Here is a 17,024-nt window from a genome sequence, read left to right on the forward strand (position 1 = left end):
ACAATTGATGCATGCATTCTCTAACAATTCAATTCAAGCCCTCAATCAATACTGACAATCTAATAAGTTGAACCAAGCACTGATGAGACATAGCTTACAATTAATTAAGGTTTCCGCTAGTCACTGAGAAGTTCAAGGGGTGGGTTCCACGAGCCCAAGGTGAGGCGATGGCGTAAAGAGTAACATGCCTGCACAACGATTGATGGGCGCACTACTAATCCAGTGGAGAGTATAAATAATAGAAAAGCACCTAGCTCGAGCAGTTGATGTTAGACTTAATCTTGAGTCCCTCTTTGTCTAAGATATATGAGATGCACCGAAGTATAAGGTGTAGTCTTCATCGTGTTGCATGCGGAGTTGGATCACAGTGCCAGTAAAATTTGAACTACACTCGTAGTGTTAAGCATCATGTTGGACTTCTAGTAGTGTTGTTGGTCGTTGTCTAAGTCTTGTAAACTTTTTACATAAAGCAATTATGTTTCGATTTTGTTTTCTGTCTACTGCGTCTCGGGGTGGGCGTTCGGTTATACCCGAAATTTCGGTTCGGTTCTTCAAATATGAGGACCGAAGTTATCTTAAAAAATTTGAGAACCGAAAATTCGGTTCAGAACCGAACTAACCGAACATTGTGTTTACGGCAAAAAAAATAATGAAAACAAATTTAGTTCAATCTTCTACTTACAACAGAAAATAGATTTAAGTTACACGCAAAAATAAACACATAATCTTTTGTGACACAGACACACGTAATGAGTAAATATCATCTAACATGCAATGAAAACATTAAATTTTAAAGATGCAACAATGAACTTTGGTTCTTCGGGTTTTTTCGGTTAACCGAGGCAAGAGACCGAATTAACCGAACAAACTTCGGTTCTTTGAGTTTGCTGACCGAAGTTTTAAACGGTTCTTCGGTTTCGGTCCAATCGGCTTCAGTTTCCGGTTCTTCGATGATCGGTTTCGGTTTCTCGGTTTTTATTCCCACCCCTAACTGCGTCGGAGATGTCGACATGTTTTTCATGTTGCGGCTGAGTTGCGGTAGAATTTTGTTTTGCTAGATGTGATTGATCTTGAGCAGAGCTAACACTTGGTTTTAGAGCGAAGTCCAAACTTACAAGTTACATTTGCCTCGGGGAGCGACCCCTACTAGCGCCTCGGGGCGGGCAATCGAGAGCTCTGTGATGGAGCGACATTCAGCACATGGGATCGTGCGACTATCACAGTTGAGCGACAAGGTAAATATGGTGGGCATGCATGCTAACGTCAGCAAGGTCATTGATGGTTGTTGATGAGAGTTGTGGTACAAAGAATAATCTTGTCAAGATTGTCTTCGGGGGATTATGTGCGTGCAGGGTCACCACATTGAATCGTGGTTGTGTCCAAGTGTTGGCTCTGTTGCAGTTGAAGTGTGTCATGGTCGAAAGGTTGTTCGGTGATCGAAGAACACGAGCATATACAAGGTGCCAGGTTGTCATGTGCGTGCTCGGTAAGAAGATCAAGTTCAAACGTATAGTGGGAAGTTAACCAGTAAATCTGAGAGTTCGAGACCATGTCTCTACGTGAGGCTACGTGATTAGCGGACATGTATCATGCTAGGTGTGAACGGTATAGCTAACACGGAAGTTACCATGTGACCTGGAGTCAGGATCATAAGTTGACTTGACTTTGTGAGTCAAAGAGTTGCCAGGTTTGGATTTGGGGGAGCACCAAAGGTATCCAAGATTATTTAAGGGGGAGGGGGAGGGGGGGGGGGAGGGGGATTGTTAGATTTAGTGTTGGGTAATGTGGGATTTACCGAAGTATAATGTGTCTTCATATCATGTTGCAATGTTGCATGTTGAGTTGATTCACAATGCGAGTAGGATTTTGAATTAGAATCATCGTGTTTAAATCGGACCGTTGTATTTCCATCTACTGTAGTGTTCGATTCCTAAATAGGAGTCGTGCTTGGTGCTCTCTAAGTCTTGTAAACTTTCTTTTCTACATAATAAAGGTATCCATAGTATTTAGAGGTAACTCTAGCTCTATGATGGGACTCATCTAATGTCTCTTGCATTGCCACCAAATTTTACATTCTTTAGAGGCAACTTTACTTGTAAACTAGTAGGCCCACACGTCTCAGTATAAAATTTTGATTCTGTTTTCTGGTCTACCGGGACAGAAATGTTAACCCGTTTTTCCGTGCCAGTCGATAGAGATTTACTATTAGTACGATGGATGTGGTTGACCTCGAGCAAAGCTAACAATCGTTTTTGCTACGAGATCCAAGATTTGAAGTTGTGCCCACCCTGAAAAGGCAATCCTATTGGCGCCTAGGAGCGGACAATAGGCCTGGTCTTCTCTCCGGACTCCGGCCAACCGAAGGTACGTGCTCCGGAACATGGAAACGGCCGGTCAACTTCATGGTGGGTGAAAACGATCGAAGGACCACACAGGCTCAGCAGTTCACTTGTCGAGATGAAATTGATGCAAGGGGAATCGTAGGTCAGGTCACGTGATAGAGAGGGAATGGATAATAGAGCTTGGTGTAGACAAGAGTAACTTTTGATCGGGTCGTCCGTTTGACACACCGATTGGTGCAGAAGCTTTCTAGCGTATAACTTCCACTTTTTCTAAAAAAAAAATAGTTCAGCGTATTCGATCAATAATATTTTTATTAATATGCAATTTATATGACAGGAAATCACAACTATTGGCAAGAACTCTAGAAGGAGAATCTACTGAAATAAAATTTACGTCTTAAAAACGCATATCAATAAAATAATTATTGGTCAAAATTTTGTCTTACTGAAACCAAATGTGCCAACCTTTGTGAAAAAGAGAGGGTATTTTACATCTGCCTGTTCTTATTTCTGCTGCACGTGAGACCGCTTTTTTCTTATTGAGCTATCGTGCACGAAGCTCCTCCATGATCCTTGTGCTCCTTAGGCGTGTGGATAGCTCTAGTTCTCTCCTTGTCAAATTTTTACTCTATTTTTCCTCTCCTGCAAATTTCTTGTATATTTTCCAAGCCAGTTTGCCGGCCCGGAGAAGCAACCCTTTGAGCTGCCGGAGCAGGATGTGGTGTCGCTGAATTTGTCACCAAAGATGGTGGTGCCCAATGGAGATTGGAGCATTTTGAAGACAAAAAATCGATGTTGCAAATGGTGTTTCTACATGCTACAAAAATGCACTTTTTTTTTTGCTACGTACACCAAGACATGCATTATGTTTCCACGATTCTGAGTATGTTGTGAGGGATTCGTTTCGATGATAAAAATGTTGCATGCTTGATTTTTTATGTTGCGATGAGTATTGGATGCTCCAAATGCTAGATGTGAGACTTTTGATGTTGTGATGAGGTTTGGGATCAATGTTGCAACAATGTTGCAAATGTTAAGAAAAAATGATGTATCGAAATTTTCATGTTGCGACGATCGAACGAACGAGATTTGACAGACCTTTCCATACATTTTCAGCTTTGAAGAAGATGAGTGGCGGCGTCTCCTCTTGCCCTAGAAGACAACAGCTCATTGAAGGAGCAATTTCCCTTAGAGCATTTCCCGCTCAGTTCATTTGAGGCCAAGCCGTGTCCCAGCCGCACCCCCCCAAACAACGGCCCCAAGATACAATTCAAACATAAGTTTTGCCGCCACTTCACAGGCCGGCCCAAATCTCACCAAATCGCCTGAATTCACAAGTCTCGGCGAACAAAATAACATCAAACTTAAATAAAGCAACTCACTCGGCTAGATCATCCTCCTCTGGGGTTGAAGGCACTTTCGAGCTCGCCAGTGGTGTAGAAGTGGCCGCAATTGCTGTGTCGGGCGCCGATGGTGTAGAGGGGGCCGGAGTTGCTGTGTCGGGCGTCGACGCTGGAGTCGATGTCGCCGGCACTCTTGCTTCAGCCAAAATGAGCTTGCATTGCCCATCGTACCATGCCTTCACCTCGTTGTCCATCCCGGCGGTGTCGCACATCAAGATCACCAAGTCCTCCCGCCTCTTCTTCGCCGCGACATCCGCCTTGAGGATCTCGAGCTTCACGTCTTGCTACTTGATCACCGTCGCCCACCGTGAGGCCGCGACCTCTTGCCTCTTGGCAGCGAGCTCCTCCCTCTTTGCGGCTTGTGCGGCGGTGTCAGTCATGCATTTCTCGATGCATGTGTGTAGAGTATACCTGGGCATGGGTGGCCCGGCCCGAAGCCCGACATCCCGAGCCGGGCTCGGGCCTCCCTTTCCAGTGCCAAGCCCAGCCCGAAAGCCCGAAATGACTAAAAACGGGTATTATTAGGAAAAATAGGTAACAAAATCATTTATTTATTTCGAAAATAATTATTTTAATTCTTAAATGGCCTATTTTCGGTGTTTTGGGCTGGGCCGGGCTCGAGCTGCAGGTTTGACTGTCAGGCTTTTATGAAGCCCGGCCCGAGGTTTGCTCAGGTATAGTGTAGAGGCGCTCTAGGGTCGGCGCGGCATCCCTCACCGCGTTTGCCTTCTTGTGGCCGATCGGCCGGCCCTCCACCGCTGCAGAACGAGCGGTTTTGGGTCATAGGAGGTGTCCTTGGACTTGGCGAGAGCATTCCGCGTCTCCATCCACTTGTCGCACATCTCAATTCTTGCAAAGATGTGGATGAACTTGAACTCGACGTCGTGGTGTCCTCTCGGTAGGCGGTGAACATGACAACCATCAACAAGACACCGATCGGCAAATGTAGAATTGGCCAACAAAGAAGGAAAAAAGAGTAAAAGGCGTCGGCTTACCTAATCGGCGTCGTTGCTGCCGCTTTGGGGTCGTCGGCACACCCCTTTTTGAATGCCATGCCATTTGTTGCATGCTTGTTGGATCAAGCCCCAACGGTGCGACATGCCGGACTCATTGCGATCATGGGTCAACATCTGGAACTCCCGATCCATAAGTCGTCTCTCATCATACACCGCCTTCACCCGCTTCCAATAAGTGTTGGCATTTTGATTCGCGTCGATGAATGGATCCGTGCTCACGATCTTCCAAGGTTCGGCGAGGCACTCGTCCTCCTTGGAGGTCCACTTGGGTCCCAAGCCTCCGCTGCCGGCCTTCTTCTTCCCCTCGGCTGCCGCCTTCTTCTTTCCCTTTGGGTCGGCCACGGCGAGCTCTTCGGTCTCCTCTGCCCAGCCCTCATAGGCCTCCTCGCTGGCACCCCACTACAAGAGGAATAGCCCGTATAGACACTATTTTTGGTTCATAGAGACACTATACATAACTTTAGACACACTTGGTACAGTGTCACAATACTGCCACTAAGGACAGTGTCGCTATGTGTGATGAGACTAATAAAACGCCTCTATTGTTTTAGACATTTCATAAAGGCACTATACTGTCTCTACGCTCAATATGACATTTCATAAAGACATTGCATTGTGTCTTTATACTTTTTAGACATTTCATAAAGACACTATATTGTCTCTACATTCAATGTGACATTTTGTAAAGACATTACATTGTGTCTCTATACCCATGTGCTAGAAAATATACATTGAAAAAAATCATGTTGAGACCAATCCTCGAACTCAAGACCTTAAGGAAAAGTACACACTCACCTAACCATCTCAACCTAACACTTATTTGTGCTTATACGCCTAATGAAACTGTTATGAGTAGTCTACTACATGTCTCAACCTTGCTAAAAATGTCTCTACACAATATAAAATGTGTCTCAAATAGTGTCTCTAACCATACCATAAGGTCATTTCATCAAGTATCTCAAAACCACGTCTCTACAAACTTTTGTGACAATATACTAAATGCCTCAAAAAATGTCTCAACTAGTGTCTCTATAATTAAGACATTTTTCATAGCGCCTCATAGATTGCCTCTACATGAAACTCTGCCTCAAAATTGTCTCTAGGTAGAGACAAAGAGTATATTGCCTCAACAAAAATGTCTCTACAAGACATTTGTGTTGTAGTGCCCTCATGGGCCTCCTCACCGGCGTAGGCCTCTTCCGCCCTCGCTGCGTGTTGGGAGCCGTCGTTGATCATGTCGACTATGATAGACTTGCCCTGTGACATTTTGCCGAATGGGGTTGGGCACGCCCTGGCTGCAGCTGGCGGGGAACAGGTAGTAGGAGACCGACGGCGAAGATCAGATGTAGGAAAGAGCCCGACGTCGTAGAGGAGGTGAGGCGAAGTTGTTGGGGTTGAAGCCGTCGAGAGGATCCGCGGCGAAGGTGTTCGGGTTGAAGCCGCCAAGTCGATCGGTGTAGGGGTAGTCCGACGAGAACCGCAAGAGCGACGGCGTGGCATTCCATGGTTTTCATGGGGCATATGGGGATACGTCGGCAAAATGCTCGACGGCAACAATGAAGAACACCCTTGGTTGTCGCCGCTCCAGTACAAGCCGGAGCAAGGCAGTGGCGCCGCCCTGCTCGCCATGGTCGTGGCCATCTGTGCTGCGGCCACGGACCTTTGCGCGTCCATCTACCAGGCCAGGGCGGTGTTCCTCTCCTTGGTCTTCTCCCTACTTCGACGGACGACGTTCTCGACTTGGCGACGGGTGCAATCTGCGGCCCAATTGGCGGCGCTCATCCCAGGCACACGCTCCACCCTCGATCTCTTTGGCGCTAAATTGCCGACCGCCATGGAGCGAGGTGCTATGTACTTCTTCGGCGCCATGGATTTGGGGCAGCGACGTCTGTGAAGAAATTGGAGGAAATGGCGGGAGTGGGCATCCAGGCAGGGGGAAGGGGAGGGAAAAGGGGGGCCGGTGAAAATTTGGAGGGAAATTTGGATTTTCACGCCGACAGGGTTGGCCCACCTTGCTTTTCGGCTTCAGCCGGTGCCCCCGATAGCCCCCCTCCCCTGCGAGTTGGGTGCGGCCTGGGGGCGCTGGCTAAACTCTTGGGCCACGCCGGCTAGTTTTCATATTTGGGTGAGTGGCAGGGTTGGTTGTTTGGTGCCGACGCCCCCATTTGGCGTTTGGGGGGCCATTAGGGGGGGAGGGGGCTGGAGATGCTCTGAGGTGCATAAGCACCCCCAAGATCCATGGCACCATAGAGAGCTCTTTCTTCATACAGATCTCGAGACATCTGTTCATGTGTCTTGTTTCAATGGCTAGCGATAACCGATCGTAGAGCCCCGACGTCTTCAATCGCTGGTTGCGCGTGGCGACTAGAAGATGTAAAATCGACGTGTGTGTCCCATGTGTCCATTAGGTATCGATTTGTAATTTTCTTTGTTTCTTGGGTCTAAGAAGAATCTTCTTGTTATCTTTGCAATGCTACTGCAAAATCTGTTACTCTTGGAAGCTCCCCACTGACGCAAAACTAAAATACGTCATTGCGGATTCTTATCTCTGAGGCTCCTTATAAGGACTGCCATAGGTAGCATCCGGATGCTGCGGCAAGAAGATATTTCTGACCCTTACCAACTCGAAACGTCAAAGAACTTCCACAATTCTGACGCTTCTTTTCTACTGACGCTTCCTTGTTTAGTAAATGTCAGAAGAAACACTAGTTGTTGTGACCCTTTGCTTTGTGGAAGCGTAAACTTTGTTCATGAGGAATTCTCTGACTCGTGGTTGTGTTGTAACGTCAGTATACTTTTTGATGCTCACCGACTTCTTGTTCTAGCACACGTCAGAGATTTGTTGGAACTCACTTTTTTTACATGCACGACGCGTAGTTGCTACTTAATTCAAATTAAAGCGACGCTACAGCTAAGAAAAAACAAAAATCAAAACATCAGCTAATACTGCTACAATGCTAACACATGCCACACAGAAGCTATTCTGCTCCTGTATCCAAACTTTGAGATTTTCAATCACTTTCTTCGCTTCTTGTATCTCCATTTTGAGATCTTCTGTCACCCCGTCCAGGGCAGCATGACAGAACTCTAGTTGGAGCTTCTCAGCGGACAATCTGTTGTCCGCCTTCTTTTTTTCCTCTAGCATGGCTTGCGCTTCGACACATGAGTTACCTCCACCATCCTACCTTCCAGGAGGTACTCAGGATCATACTCAGGATCATCTTCAAGGAGATGATATATGTCCTGGACGGAGGAGGTGCAGGAAACGGAGTCCCTAAGTCACAACATCATTGAGTCAGCACCATCGTTGGTGTATCCACTACGACCCATGAAGGAAAGATTCAAGGAAGAGATTTTGCGAGAGGTTTTTTTCCTTTTTAGTCTCTCTGGCAATTTTATTTCCATAAGTAGAGGACCGGAGATATATATAGGCTGCTAGACAAGAGTCGGCGGTGCAAGCTTTTGATGTTCAATAACCTTCTGACGCTTGCAGTAGAAACACGTGTCAAAGAACTACGGTCACCGGAGGTTTTTGAATGTACTGACGCTTGCAGTGGAAACAGGTGTCAAAGAACTACAGTCACATGAGGTATGTGACTCTTCTGACGCTTATCACAGGACAAGCGTTGAAATATATATGGTCACGGGATGTCTGTGACACGTCCTAGATCCGCTACGTAAAGGTAGCATGTTCAGACTTCAGAGCAAGCTCAGTATAGGTAAGGTGCATGCATATCCAAGGCGATGCATCGGGAAGACGCCGGTGCTCCTCTTTATCCGTTCCGTCGCTTCCCCTTCCGGTCCATGGACTACCTCGCCTCAGCTATAAAAGCGGCCGGATGCAGTGCAAGTCGACCAGGAACTCCATCATGGTTCACAAGATAATAGCTGCGTACTGCCGTCTCAATGGGTGGGAGATCCAAGAGCGACCACGTTCGTCCACTCCACGGGTGTTGGCTGAGCCGGCGCCTTCGAGGGGTCTTCATGCAGGCTCTCCGCCTCCGTCTCTGCCTCAGCCTCAACCTCAGCTGCCTTGGGCGCCTCAGCCTGAACCTCAGCTTCCTCATCCGAGCATTCTGCCGTTCACCGTCGACGAGGCTCTGGTGGCGAAACGGCGTCAAGAGATGTCCACGAGGTACCCCGGTGATCGTGATTAGGTTCCTTAAATCCCCTCTTTGTTCTTCTTCATTGCCTCAACTAACTCCACCGCCATAAGCAGCTTCCTCTTTTCTCATCCCCAAAACACCGGCTCCTCTTGTTGTCTCGGGCCGCGCACCTCGCATGGGCATGGCGCTACGAAGCTCATGGATGATGTTGCCGGGCGCTGTTGATCTTGTCGACAATGCTCTGATGTGTGTACCTGGTATGAAATGTAGCAGATAAGGTCTGCAATGTAATGTGGTCGAACTTGTTTGAAATGTAGCAGATCTTGCATGCAATGAATGAAATTCTGATTGGCTCAATGTTTCCCTGCGATTTAAATAAAAAATTTAATGGTGGAATCTGACGTCGACAAAAAAAAACGTCATATGTAACTTTTTTTACTCACATAAGAAACATCATTGACGTGTACTTCTTTAGGGAAGTGTCAAAGATAACCATTTCTGACTCACCGAAACATGACATCAACTCGCTCTTGGTTCAATTCTGCCTTGCAGTGTAGGTAATATATATTTCGGTGTGGAGCAAAAAGCAAGTAAATAGTACTATTTGTGATTTGTGAAGAGACAGATTATGTAAAGGAGAAGGAACTCCTATAGTTGTTGTCTTTTTATTCGTGTAATACAACTTACGAGGCGCGACGACCCATCGTATGAGTTATCTCTTGTGGAGTCCTAGTAACGTGCTGGTGTGCTGGTGCGCTGAATGTCAACGCTGCAACTTGGGGATGGCCTTAATCACCTGCTACTCTCTGACGTGCCCTTAAGAATCGATGCTAGATCCGCCTCGATCGAGCTCGCGTGGTAAGTAGTCTCTGCCAAAATAAGAGTCCAAAGAAGCGACTTCCCATTGAGTTGAGCCAGCTGTGTTTTTCTGTGTCATCTCTGACCAAGAAGAAGGGAGAGTAGCGTGTGTGAGTGAAACTGGCAGATCAGGAGTAGGCAGTCCGGCCGGCCGGTAGTGAGGCCGGCCACCGGCGTCCATTATCCGATGGATATTTACCGAGTCATCGAATCCACCCTGAGCAAGGTCAATGGAGTCATCCATGTGGTGGGCGAGGACAAGAGGCTGACGAGGGAGCTGAAGAGCGAGCTGGAGCAAATCATGAGTGACATGCACATGATGAATGCATTAATCAGGAGTCACTACGAAGGGGCGGGCAGCAGCGGCCAAGTTGCGCTAGAAGAGGCTTGGATCCTTCAACTCCAGAACCTGGCATATGACATTGAGGACTTCATAGATCTCATGGGCACCAAGCCTAAACCAGTGTTCATCCGCCGTGTGGTGGGCATGGCGGTGAAGCTGGACAGCCGCGACGAGCAAACCGACAAGATCCGGACCTTCAAGAAGCGTGTGGAGGCATTGCACAAGTGGAAGCAGCAAATCCCCCCGTCGACAGCGCCCGGCCTGAACAACGGAAACTCAGACAACAACAACAGCAACAATATTGGAGGAGACGACCACAACTCCTCCTCCTCCGTTGAGCCCGTTGGCATGGAAGAACCCATGGGGGATGTCCGTGAGCTGCTTGTCCACGCCGAGAGCCAGACAGAGCAGCTGATCAGGGTGATCTCCATCGTTGGGCGTCGCGGTCTGGGGAAGACTACCCTAGCAGACCAAGTGTACCGAGACCACCAGAAGGACTCCCAAGGTCGGGAGTTCGACTTCCGGGCGTGGGTGCCGCCACCGCCGTCGGGGAACAGCAACAGCAGTCCTAGTGCTAGTGCTAGGGACCTCCTCAAGGGGATCCTTATGCAAGTCAAGGATGATAACAAGGTTGCAGAGGAAGATGCTGCTGACCTCAGGCCCATTCTCAAGTCATACCTTGAGAACAAAAGGTATACTTACGTTTCATGCACACGCATTAGTTCTGTATAATTGCATATGCCGCCAACACGGCCTAAGTTCTTTAAAAAAAATGGTCGATCTGTTAAAAACATATAGTAGTTGCTCGTGGTAATGTTAATTAAATCTTCTACTCCCTCCGATCCATAATAACTGTCTTGGATTTAGAGGGCTGGTTCTGTATACACCTTAAAAAGTATTACGGCTTCCAATGCCGGTTGAGATTACAACTTACCTCTTCAGTTAAAAGGATAGTATGATCTTTTCTGTCTGAATTACTGAGAGTATTAACCATAGTTTAAAAACATATAGCATTCAAAATATGCACTATCTGTTAGATCAAGATTGGTTCGATCTTCTTTTTTGTTCTTCTCAGGCATTGCCTCATCTAACTTTTTGGCCACCAGTTGTTGCCTTTACATCCTTTTTTTGGTTTTCGGTCCCTTTAGGTTTTCTTTTATTCAAAGGAATCTTATAGAAATTTTAGAGGATTATATTTCTAAAGAAGTTTTCCTATACAACTCGTTTGATTTGGAGGATTTCAACCCATAGAAAATTTTCTATTCCGAAGGAAAATTTCTATGTGATCTAACCTCATGGAAATTTCCTTTATTTCTATGACAATTATGGTTAGCGCCAAATCTTTGAAGTATGTTTTTATTTTTCCTTTGTTGCAATTAAACAACTTTATTGCATATTGTTGTGTTTTGAATTCTTGCAGGATTTAACATGGCATGCCATTCAATTACTACATATTTCCTCTATATTTTTAAAATCATATGGATCCAAGAGGTCCTTAATCTGACTAAGCAACACATACGCATATGATTTGCTCTGCCTGCATCCTACATCTATTGAATAGTAAGCTAGAGAGAGACAGAGAGAGAGAGAGAGAGTAAAACAAGGAAATGGAGATCTTAACAGATTAATCTTATGCTCTGAGACATGCATGAATCAATTGAGGGATATGAGCCATGTTGGAGTTAACTAGTATATTGTCTAACTATTTTTACACTATTTATTACTTTCATACCTTCTAAATTATAGGATGTTCTAACTTCGTCATAAGTTAAACTTTAGAAAATTTGATTAAGTTTATAGAAAATTTTATCTAACAACATTTACAACTGCAAATTAGTTTAATTAAATCCCCAATGATACATATTTTCGTATTATAACCAGTTGATACGGTATGTATTACATTTGTCTATAACTTTGGTCAAATCTTAAAAAGTTTGACTTACTGAAAAATCTAGAACATCTTATAAGGGATGGAGTACCTAGAAATAGTAAGTTATTCCAAAACATAAATCACCTTCAGATTGTTTCATTTTCTTTTACGTCACTTATTGATTTGGAACAAATCATTGAGATGAGAACGAATATGGATTATATGATCTAAGATAACAAATAGCAGTACATCATTCTCTTTAATCGTGTTATTTTAGTCCAGAGCACTTCATGTGTAATTTGCTACTCCCTCCGATTCATATTAATTGTCTCAAATTTGTCCAAATATGAATGTATCTATGCCTAAAAAGCATCTACATACATTTATATTTCGACAATTAATATGGATGAGAGGAATAGGTTTTTTCTTTTTTTTTTTGAGGGAAAGGGTAATGTGCTAGTGTATGCTTAGTTTGTGAACTTGTCTCCAAAGGGCAAGCTGGCCCCGGTTAGCCCAGACCATGTCCTGGGCGCGTAGCAAAAAGAGTAAATTAAAAAAAGTACCGTCTCCGTGTCATATTAAGTGACTTTCTATTACATGCATTTAGATGTTTTTTTCATATTTTTGGCAAATTTTAGTCACTTAATATGACACGGAGGAGGACAACATTTGGGGCTAGGGTTCACGATCGGGTCAACATCTGGGGCTAGCGTTCATTTGGAGTAATTTTTTTAATTTACTCTAGACCAAAATTCTGGCCTATACCGTATACCTTAGAAGGCCTGAGCCTCGGCCTGGCGCTGGGACGCAGCCCACCTGTGCCTCAGTTTAGGGCGCAGCCCACCATTAGCTTAGCGCACTTCGAACCCTAACCGGCTAGCCCGGCACTGCCAATTGTGCCCAACGAAAAATCGCACGCACAAAAGGAAAAAAGCAAGCACACAGCAGTCGGGGGGCTCGAGATGTCCGGGAGAGAGCCGCTGCCGCCGCCTGGCCACAAGCGGCTGCGCCCAGCCTTCGCAGTGCTTCCAACGCAACGCCTTCCCCCGGCCTGCGGCGGTAGGTCGCCGCCAGCCGTTTCCCAAAAATTGGTCTCCCCCGAGCGATTTCTCTAGGCTCCAGCCTCCAATCGGTGGTCCTAACTTTCACTCCCCCTCGATTCCCAAATTCCCACTTAAATTTCAATGTTTCATTTGTGTTTGTTTCCTGATTTAGTTTAGAATTTAGACCTTCTGTAGTTAGGCGGAGTGTGACGGATGGATGATTCTGCTTCTATTTATGATCCTCCGTTCGAGCTTGTCGGACCAATCAGCACTTTGGTTACTTTCTTTTGTACTCATCTATTATGACTCGAACCAATGAATATCGTGTTTACATAATTATTAATTATGATTTCTTTTCATATGCCTTGAATTTGGGGGAACTTTTTTGGCTGCACTCTTTTTTGGTCCTGAGGCGTTAATAATTCCTGGCTCCACCGTTGCTTGTCTCTATGGTTATCTGAAATGTTGTCGAGTTATGTTACCTTTAGTATATCAAGATGGATTATCCAGCCTTTTCTGACTGTTTTCTTTTAGCCTATTTTCTGCTTGGCTATTTAATGTTTTTCTAGTCACACTCACATATCTATTTTGCCACGATATAAATTACTCCTTATAAAATAAGTTTTGTATACCACAGTTCTGCGGCTACAAACTGAGTAAAGTGATCACTGAATTTGTTCAATTAACAGGTACATGATTGTAATCGATGACATACGAAAAGCTGAAGTATGGCTCGATATGAAGTCCGCCTTCCCGAAGGGCGAAACAAGCAGCGTAATTATTACGACGACAGATGTTCAATCGGTGGCCACAGCATGCAGCTCCGGCGGCTACGTCTACAAACTGCGAGGTCTTAACAGTGAAGATTCAAAGAAGTTATTTCGTAGAAATGTGTTGGAAACTGAACACGACTGCCGTTGTCCAGATCTGGAGAGATATTCAGATGAAATCTTAACAAATTGTGGTGGTTTACCGCTGGCGATCATCAGCGTTGCTCGGTTCTTGAAATTACAGGGAAAAAATAATCTGGAGCGTCAGTGCAAGCAATTAGCTTGCCATGGCATGCTAGGCAAACATCTCACAGCACCTGGCAATCATGAAGCCTTTAAAAAGTTGCAAAGTGTCCTGGTAGAAAGCTACGAAGGGCTGCCAAGCTACGCCTACGAGTGTGATCTCAAGACATGCTTATTATCCATGAGCATGTTCCCCAGGGACTCTGATATCAATAGGAAAAGCCTTGCAAGGCGTTGGATAGCTGAAGGATTGGTGCCCAATTCTGAGCAGAACGACCTCACAGCACTGGCAGTCTTCCACACGCTGATTGACGGGAGCATCATTGAACCATCACCAGCAAAGGATCAACAGGTTCCCAGTCTGAAACCTTGGATGAAGAGGTGCAGAGTCCATGGCGTGATGCTCGAATTCCTCATCAACAAGTCCATCTCCAAGAACTTTGCTAGCCCTAGAACCAAAGGGAATTTCTTGAGTGCACAGACTTCCAGATGTTCCATCCGCTGGCTCTCCTTGGATAGCACCGGCAGCAAGAACGTCAGCAGTGAAGACTTACGGAGCGTCAGGTCGCTCAACATGGTGGGGTGCAAGCGGCCATTGGACTTGGGAAAGTGCAAGCACCTGCGCCTCCTTGATCTGGACAAGTGCACAGGCGTCAATCTGCAGGTGCTGAAGAGCATATGTAAGCTTGTACTTATCAAGTACCTGAACCTGAGGGGCACGGACGTGAGCGTGCTTCCCCAGGAGATGGAGAAGCTGTGCCATCTGGAGATGCTGGACGTGCGAGATGCCAAGATGGATCCGGTGATAAAGCTGCCTCTCGAGGTCATCCTCCTGCCCCGCCTGGCGTACCTCTTCGGCAAGTTTGAGCTGCCGGACCACATCAAGGACGAGGCAGCAGAGAAGATAGGCCGTCAGATGCACACACTGGCTGGCTTCGTCATAAGCAATAGCACCATCAACGGTGGGCCAGCCATGGCTGCCGACAGCGGTGGGCCAGCCAGCAGCAACCAGCGGTGGGCGACAACGATCAAACGCAAGGTAATTGGCGCCTCCTCGCGCAAGGACAAGATTCTGCTATTAAGTGGCGGCACTGGCAGCACCAACAATAGCAACGACAGCATCTGCATTACCACCGCCGCCGGCGCTGCCGGCGCTGACAATACCAGCAAGAGCCATGGTTTCCAGTACATTTTGCACCACATGAAGCAACTGAAGAAAGTTAAGATATGGTGGAGGAGCAGAAACGAAGGCGAAGCTCCAAGTGAACAACTCACTGAGGCCCTGGTCTCCTTCCTTCAGGAACGGTTCTCGTTGAGCGATGGGCTCGAATCTCTATCTCTTCATTTTGAGAACCAATGCATGGACTTCCTGGACAAGTTGAAGCTCAAGGAAAGGAGCAGCATTACTCTTGAGTCGATTAAGCTTCACGGGAAGCTGAGCAAGCTGCCTGGCTTCATCACGGAGGCGGCTGCGCTGCCGAGTCTCCAAGAGGTACACCTCTCATTGACTGGTTTATGCAGCAAGGATTTGTTGGTTCTCAAGAGATTGAGCTACCTCAAGTACCTGAAGATCGTCGAGGACAGCAAGGAGTTCGGGGATGACAGCTTGGACGTGGGCAACGATGATTTCCGATCTCTCAAGGGGCTATTCGTCCAGGCAAAAAAGCTACCACAGGTCAATATTACCCGAGAAGCCATGAAGTATCTTACCACCCTTCAGCTCATCTGTGACGATGTCCAAGGGTTCTGTGCCAGCAATATTGCAAACTTCAAGAATCTCGATCAAGTAGTCCTCAAATCCTCTCTCCAAGATGCCAAGAAGGACGAATGGAAAGCGAAGACAAAGGACCACAGCAACAGGCCAAGACTAGAGTTTTTATTAGCTAATGAGAAGCACGGCGTCGAATAATGACTTCACTAGTTTTTATCCCTAAAATAATTCATGTCCCGATTAAATAAAAGCGTATTACAATTTCAACAATGTATATGTGACGTGATGACAGTTTGAACAATATTTTCAGTTCTCCTTGTGGTACAAAGTTTGGTCATGCAGGGCGTACGTACCCCCAATGCTGTTCACAGAGGCCTATTTGGTTCCCACGGTTCAGGACTTGGCGACAGTGAGCTATGTGCTTGACGACCTCTTCAGCCCGGCGGTGTCTGGGCTGCGGGTTAACATCCAGAAGATCACGTCCTGCACGGTCTTGCCAATTCGCTAACATGATGTTTTCTTGGACGAGCTCCTTGCTAGAGACGTTCGTCTCGGCCCACTGCGTGTCTCCATGAACGCAGATGACGTTCTGGTGCTCATGCCTTGGCCTTCCCATGCCCTTTCGCAGCCCCGCCGTACGGGTATTATTTCAGCCTCATCTTGACAAAATCAAGTACTGCTTAGTCACACCAAAGTTTATGTATTATTTCATTTTTCTCTATTATTATTTCATTTTTCTCTATTAAACGGTTCAAGAAAATGATAAGTAATTATTTTTCACGTACAAGGTGTTGATTTAATTCACATTGCTCATCATTAATGCCAAGTGAAACCATAGTAAGAAAACAACACAAAAAGTGTACAAATTATTGCAAAACTTGGTTCGAAATTCAAATTTGGATCGAGGTTCACTTTCAAGATCATTCATTTTGTGAAGAATTTTATTTTGGTGTATTCATCTGTACTTTTTATCCCAAGCTTATATACCTATAACATTCAGCATGCCAAATATTATTAATGGTTGACAAATTGTAGTATTATTTTATTTTTTCCTATTAAACAACTCTAGAAAATGATAAATATTAAATATTTGTACAAAATTGGTGATTTTAATTTACATAAACAATATTGTTTATATAAGCTTAAAAATCTCATACTCCCTCCATCCAACAAAAGATGTTTTAAGTTTGTCAAAATTTGAATGTATCTAGACATAACTTAGTGTATAGATGCATTCAAATTTAGTCAAAATTAAGACATATTTTATTGGACGGAGGAAGTATAAGTATCGGAACTCATGATACGATGATTTAAGAGAG

At 45.6% G+C, this 17,024-nt stretch overlaps 1 protein-coding gene across 1 annotated transcript; it reads left to right on the forward strand.

Annotated features, from left to right (window-relative positions):
- The first annotated feature begins 9,780 nt into the window (after nucleotides 1-9,780).
- On the forward strand, nucleotides 9,781-16,042 carry LOC104584396 (putative disease resistance RPP13-like protein 3). Its single transcript, XM_024463117.1, has 2 exons — nucleotides 9,781-10,760; nucleotides 13,671-16,042. The coding sequence occupies exons 1-2, from the start codon at nucleotides 9,913-9,915 to the stop codon at nucleotides 15,901-15,903; spliced, it is 3,081 nt and encodes a 1,026-aa protein (XP_024318885.1). The 5' UTR covers nucleotides 9,781-9,912; the 3' UTR covers nucleotides 15,904-16,042.
- Nucleotides 16,043-17,024: the final 982 nt, after the last annotated feature.

Source organism: Brachypodium distachyon, chromosome 4, assembly GCF_000005505.3.
Source record: "Brachypodium distachyon strain Bd21 chromosome 4, Brachypodium_distachyon_v3.0, whole genome shotgun sequence".
Lineage (NCBI taxonomy): Eukaryota > Viridiplantae > Streptophyta > Magnoliopsida > Poales > Poaceae > Brachypodium > Brachypodium distachyon.